This window comes from Mandrillus leucophaeus, unplaced genomic scaffold (assembly GCF_000951045.1).
Source record: "Mandrillus leucophaeus isolate KB7577 unplaced genomic scaffold, Mleu.le_1.0 Scaffold157, whole genome shotgun sequence".
Taxonomy (NCBI): domain Eukaryota; kingdom Metazoa; phylum Chordata; class Mammalia; order Primates; family Cercopithecidae; genus Mandrillus; species Mandrillus leucophaeus.
Window position 1 is genome coordinate 2,577,619 of NW_012101554.1, and position 7,428 is coordinate 2,585,046.

The following is a 7,428-nucleotide window of genomic DNA, read 5'->3' on the forward strand; positions in this document are numbered from 1 at the left end:
GCGCTATTTATTTACTGAAGGGATTACAATCCCCAATTCCCATTACAATTCTTAACCTTTTGAAGATATTAGAAAGGGATTTTTCTTTCAAATACATACTAAGTAAAAATTATGGATTACCTGCTGTGTAAATTATTTGCATGCCTACATCTACTTCTGAGATGGAGTCTTGCTCTGTCGCCCAGGCTGGAGTGCAGTGGCGTGATCTTGGCTCACTGCAACCTCTGCCTTCTGGGTTTAAGCTATTCTTCTGCCCCAGCCTCCCGAGTAGCTGGAACTACAGGTACACGCCAGCACGCCCAGCTATTTTTTGTATTTTTAGTAGAGATGGGGTTTCACCATATTGGCCAGGCTGGTCTCAAACTCTTGACCTCATGATCTGCCCACCATGGCCTCCCAAAGTGCTGGGATTATAGGCATGAGCCACCGCACCCTGCCTGCCATCTACATTTTTAACAAGTAATTTCAGTTGTACAGGTGATACAGAATAATTTCTCCTTGTAGAAAAATTACAGACAAAGGCCAGGCACAGTGGCTCATGCCTGTGATCCCAGCACTTTGGGAGGCCGAAGCAGGAGGATGACTTGAGGCCAGGAGTTTGAGACTATCCTGGGCAACAGATGGAGACCCTGTCTGTATAAAAAAAAGAACAAAGTTACAGATAAGGCTTAAGTCACCTTTGTTTGCCTTCTTCCGTCCCCATTTACCCCTGGCTGCCATGGTTTTCAGTTTGTTATTTATCTTTATAGACCCTTTTCAGTCCATTCTCACTTAAGTTCAGTCAGCATTTACAATGTGTCTGTCACATGCCAGACCAAGAATATAAAGATAAAAAAGATATAACCCTCACACTCAAAGAGTCCACTGTCCAAGAAGGGAGAGAGACACCTTCTCAACTGGCAATCGTATGTCATGATAGTCTGGTAACAGATGCTAAGGAAAGTCACAGAAAGGAGGTAACTTTTGGCACAACATTGAAGGATGCCTTTGATTCTGGGCAGAGATGAGATGAGATGGGATGGCATGGCATGGCATTCTAGTAAAAGGAAAGAATTCTAAGACATGGACATTGGAAACTTAAGTTCTAAGTCACACCTAGCTGGAATGTATGATCTTTGTGCGCATTCTTGGGTGATAGGAATTTCAGTAGTATCATAGTTGTCCATATTCAATGTGGCATATTTTCCTTAGTAAACCTTCTTATTGGTGAGGTTTCTGCTCCCAAAGCCAGAGAAAGCCCTTGGAGCAGCCTGAGCTATAGCAGGTCTTTTCTGTCCAGTGTTACTAATAGTTGTCCCATGCTATTGCAGCCTGACTTCCATATGCATTTCTGTGCTTTTGTGTAGTCGTGTCAAACTCAGATACTTCGAGGCAGTGATGCAGGAAGGGCGGGGAAGGTGGCACAATGGTGTGCTAGTTGGGGTGGCCCTTCCTTAGTGTCTCCTGATTCTTGGCCATGTGTGAAGTGCCCTGTAACTTATTTAGTATTAATTAATTATGTTTGAGATAGAGTCTCCCTCTGTTGCCCAGGCTAGAGTGCAGTGGCATGATCACAGTTCACTGCAGCCTCATGAGCTCAGGCAGTCCTCTCAACTCAGCCTCCTAAGTAGCTGGGACTATAGGCATGCACCACCATGCCTGGCTAATTTTTAATTTTTTTTTGCAGAGACGAAGTTTCACTTTATTGCCCAGGCTGGTCTCGAACTCCTGGGCTCAATAGATCCTCCCACTTTGGCCTCCCAAAGTGCTGGGATTATAGGTGTGAGCCACTACGCCTGGCACCATGTAATTTATTGTTCAACCAGGGTACTTTTGAGAGTCTCTTTTTAAAATTATGCCAAACAGGTGTAAATTTTGACTGTCCTGAGGAAACCTACATGTGTGGTCCCCCTTGCCGTGTGGTAATTTGGGCCCCCAAGTTTGCCAGATCTCTAGATTTTTCAAGAGAAAGCAGAAATGTGGATTTCTATGTGAAATCTTCTGATTTTAAATGGCTTCTGTTTTTAAAAAAGACACTGCATGAGCCAGACTGGCAATGCCAGTTTACAAACTCAGCTTTAGTGTATGTAATTACAATCATGAACATTTAGGATTAACTTTTGTAAAAGATTCCCCCCAAATAGGGCTCTGCATTTTTTATCAGTCAGCTATTGCTGCAAAACAAAATACCACAAAACTCCTAAGCTTAAAAAAAATAAGCATTTATTATTACTCACCAGTCTGTGAGGCAACCGGGTGACTCTTTTGGTCTTGCTGAATTCACTAATGTATTTGTGGATCAGCTGTGGCTCAGGATGGAAGCTTTGCTGATCCTGGCTGGACTTTCTCAGGTGATTGAATGCTGGTCGGCTATGCACTGGTCTAGGATAGCCACAGATGGAACAGCTGGGTTTCCCTCTCCTTGATCTCTCATCCTCCAGCAAGCCCAGGCTTATTCTCATGGCCGTAGTAGGTAGAGAGTGGACATGAACAAGAGTGTCCTCTTGAGGCCAAGGCATGAAACTGGTACTCTGGCATTTCCACCGCATTCTGTATTGGCCAAAGTCAGTCACAGAGCCAACCAGATAAAAAGGATGGGGAAAACACTCCAGCCTTTGATAGGAGGAGCTGCAAAGCTACCTTAGAAAGGGGATGGGTACAGGGAGGGGTAAAGAATTGGGAACATTATTGCAGTCAACCTATTACACTTACTTGTTCTTGTTTTTAAAAAGTACGTACTTTAATAATGGACAGATAAAGGTATCTTTCTTTTTTCCTTCAGATAAACGAATTAAGCTTTACATGAAAAGCCTACTTTGTCTTCCAAGCCCTCAAAAATGCATGCCTCCTATGCCAGGAGGCCTAGCTGTCATTCAGCAGGAGCTAGAAGCCCTAGGCTGTCAATATGCAAACATTGTGAATCTCAACAAACAAGTGTATGGACCATTTTATGCAAATATACTTCGAAAGCTGCTCTTCAATGAGGAAGCCATGGGGAAGGTAGATGCTTAGCCTCCCTCCCGAGTAGCTGGAACTACAGGCGCCTGCCACCACGCCTGGCTAATTTTTGTATTTTTAGTAGAGACAGGGTTTCATCATGTTGGCCAAGCTGGTCTTGAACTCCTGACCTCGTGATCCACCCGCCTCGGCCTCTCAAAGTGCTGGGATTACGGGCATGAGCCACCGAGCCCAGCCTCAGTATCATAGTTGTCCATATTCAATGTGGCATATTTTCCTTAGTAAACCTTCTTATTGGTGAGGTTTCTGCTCCCAAAGCCAGAGAAAGCCCTTGGAGCAGCCTGAGCTATAGCAGGTCTTTTCTGTCCAGTATTACTAATAGTTGTCCCATGCTATTGCAGCCTGATTTCCATATGCATTTCTGTGCTTTTGTGTAGTCGTGTCAAACTCAGATACTTCGAGGCAGTGATGCAGGAAGGGCGGGGAAGGTGGCACAATGGTGTGCTAGTTGGGGTGGCCCTTCCTTAGTGTCTCCTGATTCTTGGCCATGTGTGAAGTGCCCTGTAACTTATTTAGTATTAATTAATTATGTTTGAGATAGAGTCTCCCTCTGTTGCCCAGGCTAGAGTGCAGTGGCATGATCACAGTTCACTGCAGCCTCATGAGCTCAGGCAGTCCTCTCAACTCAGCCTCCTAAGTAGCTGGGACTATAGGCATGCACCACCATGCCTGGCTAATTTTTAATTTTTTTTTGCAGAGACGAAGTTTCACTTTATTGCCCAGGCTGGTCTCGAACTCCTGGGCTCAATAGATCCTCCCACTTTGGCCTCCCAAAGTGCTGGGATTATAGGTGTGAGCCACTACGCCTGGCACCATGTAATTTATTGTTCAACCAGGGTACTTTTGAGAGTCTCTTTTTAAAATTATGCCAAACAGGTGTAAATTTTGACTGTCCTGAGGAAACCTACATGTGTGGTCCCCCTTGCCGTGTGGTAATTTGGGCCCCCAAGTTTGCCAGATCTCTAGATTTTTCAAGAGAAAGCAGAAATGTGGATTTCTATGTGAAATCTTCTGATTTTAAATGGCTTCTGTTTTTAAAAAAGACACTGCATGAGCCAGACTGGCAATGCCAGTTTACAAACTCAGCTTTAGTGTATGTAATTACAATCATGAACATTTAGGATTAACTTTTGTAAAAGATTCCCCCCAAATAGGGCTCTGCATTTTTTATCAGTCAGCTATTGCTGCAAAACAAAATACCACAAAACTCCTAAGCTTAAAAAAAATAAGCATTTATTATTACTCACCAGTCTGTGAGGCAACCGGGTGACTCTTTTGGTCTTGCTGAATTCACTAATGTATTTGTGGATCAGCTGTGGCTCAGGATGGAAGCTTTGCTGATCCTGGCTGGACTTTCTCAGGTGATTGAATGCTGGTCGGCTATGCACTGGTCTAGGATAGCCACAGATGGAACAGCTGGGTTTCCCTCTCCTTGATCTCTCATCCTCCAGCAAGCCCAGGCTTATTCTCATGGCCGTAGTAGGTAGAGAGTGGACATGAACAAGAGTGTCCTCTTGAGGCCAAGGCATGAAACTGGTACTCTGGCATTTCCACCGCATTCTGTATTGGCCAAAGTCAGTCACAGAGCCAACCAGATAAAAAGGATGGGGAAAACACTCCAGCCTTTGATAGGAGGAGCTGCAAAGCTACCTTAGAAAGGGGATGGGTACAGGGAGGGGTAAAGAATTGGGAACGTTATTGCAGTCAACCTATTACACTTACTTGTTCTTGTTTTTAAAAAGTACGTACTTTAATAATGGACAGATAAAGGTATCTTTCTTTTTTCCTTCAGATAAACGAATTAAGCTTTACATGAAAAGCCTACTTTGTCTTCCAAGCCCTCAAAAATGCATGCCTCCTATGCCAGGAGGCCTAGCTGTCATTCAGCAGGAGCTAGAAGCCCTAGGCTGTCAATATGCAAACATTGTGAATCTCAACAAACAAGTGTATGGACCATTTTATGCAAATATACTTCGAAAGCTGCTCTTCAATGAGGAAGCCATGGGGAAGGTAGATGCTTCACCTCCTACTAACTAAAGAAGAACTGACATTGGATGAGAGATTGGAAATCCAGCACTTTGGTATCCAGTCCACTTCCATTGATGGCATTAGAGATCCAGCACATTACATTCTCAGTACTGTGGTGCAGTATTAGCCCAAATCTGTGTAATGGGTAATATTAGCATTACAGAAGACACACACATCACATAGACCCTCAGAAGACACAAACATCACATAGACCCTATTTGTGCATCATTTTCAAGTTTAAAACAGACATTTGTAATGAACAGAAAACAATTTGTAATGAACTATATTACCTATATAATACTTGTAAATGTTTTCTTAACCATTTATATTTGGCTTATGACATTCAACCCATAAGGAGCTGTTTTTCTCACTTGTCATTATCAAACCTAATGATTTTTAATTTTGGTACAACTCCTTAAAGGGTTGAAGGTTGTGAGAATAACTGAGGGAATTGATGTTCTGAATAAATGATGTGAAGTAAACATAATTGTATTTGAAATGTACAATTACATTTTATTAATGTGTTAACAGAAACTTACAAAGTAAGTCCTCAAATTACACAAATGTACCAAATCACACTTTATAATACCAATGGTCAGTATTTATTTAGAATTTGAATGTATTAAGTACATTTTTATGCTACATACAAACTTTAGATAAAACCTCCCTTGTTTGTTTAGTGAAAATAGAAGCAACTCCCTTCTCAAAGTATTCTAGAAGTTTGTTTCTTCTTACAATTTATCCTGCTCTCCAAGAAAAACAATTTTTGCACAAATCTCTTAGTGAATGTCCTTGCATTTCTCAGGCCATTGATAAGGTTTATATAAGAGTTTAATATTTTTATGTGAGGCAGGGCTCATTTGGTTTACTTGTAAGAAGAAGAAAGGCAGTCAATGATACCCGTTCTCCATGAAGTTCATATCTGAAAAAGAAACAGTTAAACTTTGGATTTCTTACCCATATAACTTAACTAGCAGATGTCTTTTGTGCTGATGAAAGCTTTACTGTGTTATGACCAAGATGTTCTTCTAAGGATCATTATCATTTGCTTTTTTTTTTTTTTTTTTTTTTTTTGAGACAGAGTCTCACTTTGTCATCCAGGCTGGAGTGCAGTGGTGTGATCTCAGCTCACTGCAACCTCTGCCACCTGGGTTCAAGCAATTCTTCTGCCTCAGCCTACCGAGTAGCTGGGACTACAGGCGCCTGCCACCACGCCTGGCTAATTTTTGTATTTTTAGTAGAGACAGGGTTTCATCATGTTGGCCAAGCTTGTCTTGAACTCCTGACCTCGTGATCCACCCGCCTCGGCCTCTCAAAGTGCTGGGATTACAGGCATGAGCCACCGAGCCCAGCCTCATTTGCATTCTTGTTTTGTGGGTTTTGTTTGTTTGCTTGTTTGTTTGAGATGGAGTCTCACTCTATTGCCCAGGCTGGAGTGCAATGGTGCAATCTCGGCTCACTGCAACCTCTGCCTCCTGGGTTCAAGTGATTCTCCTGCCTCAGCCTTCCAAGTAGCTGGGATTATAAGCATGCACCACCACACCCAGCTAATTTTTGTATTTTTACTAGAGACGGGGTTTCACCATGTTGGTGAGGCTGTTCTCGATCTCCTGACCTCGTGATCTGCCTGCCTCGGCATCCCAAAGTGCTGGGATTACAGGCATGAGCCACCGCGCCTGGCCTCATTTGCCATTCTTGAGCATTAAATCAAACCTTGCAAAGTTGGGCACTAGTGATCACTGAGACTTTAGAGAAATCTGCTTATCCTGGAATTACTCTTCTTGGAGTGCTGAGGGAAGCACTACAGTTGGGAGGTACTTGGTCTGAAAGGAGCTTTATTTGCATAAAATACATTTTTGATTGTTTTGTTTGCTAAGGACTCAATTGAGCCCTAGTAATTTGGTGAGGTAGAGTGGGTAGAAAATGAAAAGGAGTATTCCTTTCTTCCCCAACCTTCTTTTCCTCACTACAACCTTCACCATTACGGTGTTACTTCGTTATTTTATGAAGTTTTAGGAAGTGATTGTGTGAATAAATTGTCTCCATTGTTTGTATTTGGGGAAATCTGCCAAAATTTGAGGAAATTATGAACGTCAGTTTTTTTTTTTTTTCTCACAATGCCCAATACATTAGCCGTTGTCTCCACGGAAGCTGCTGCATGCAAGTGGAGTTTTACTAAAGAGTACACCATTGGTGTTAGCTATTTTTTTCTCTTCCTGCAGTCCTCTTCTGCCCACGTTTTCCTATGCACAGAAACTATAAGGTGCTGAAGACATTTGGTTTTCTCTTAAGCTGAAAGAGTTCTCAGCTGTTCTGTCTTTGGGGCATGGGCATCAGGGAGAATCTGACAGTAGAAAGGTAATATGTAGTGTGATTTTTTTGTTGTTGCTTTCTGGGGTGAAC

At 42.5% G+C, this 7,428-nt stretch overlaps 1 protein-coding gene across 2 annotated transcripts in view; it reads left to right on the top strand.

Annotated features, from left to right (window-relative positions):
* Positions 1-5,524, top strand: part of TCP11L2 (t-complex 11, testis-specific-like 2) — a 43,783-nt gene extending 38,259 nt beyond the window's left edge. The window contains exon 10 of one of the 2 annotated variants that reach the window (XM_011975519.1): positions 4,790-5,524. In XM_011975519.1, the coding sequence (XP_011830909.1) occupies positions 4,790-5,034 (245 nt within the window). In that variant the 3' untranslated portion in view covers positions 5,035-5,524. The remainder of the gene's footprint in view (positions 1-4,789) is intronic. The other variant, XM_011975520.1, reaches the window with a different exon arrangement.
* The last annotated feature ends 1,904 nt before the right edge of the window (positions 5,525-7,428 follow it).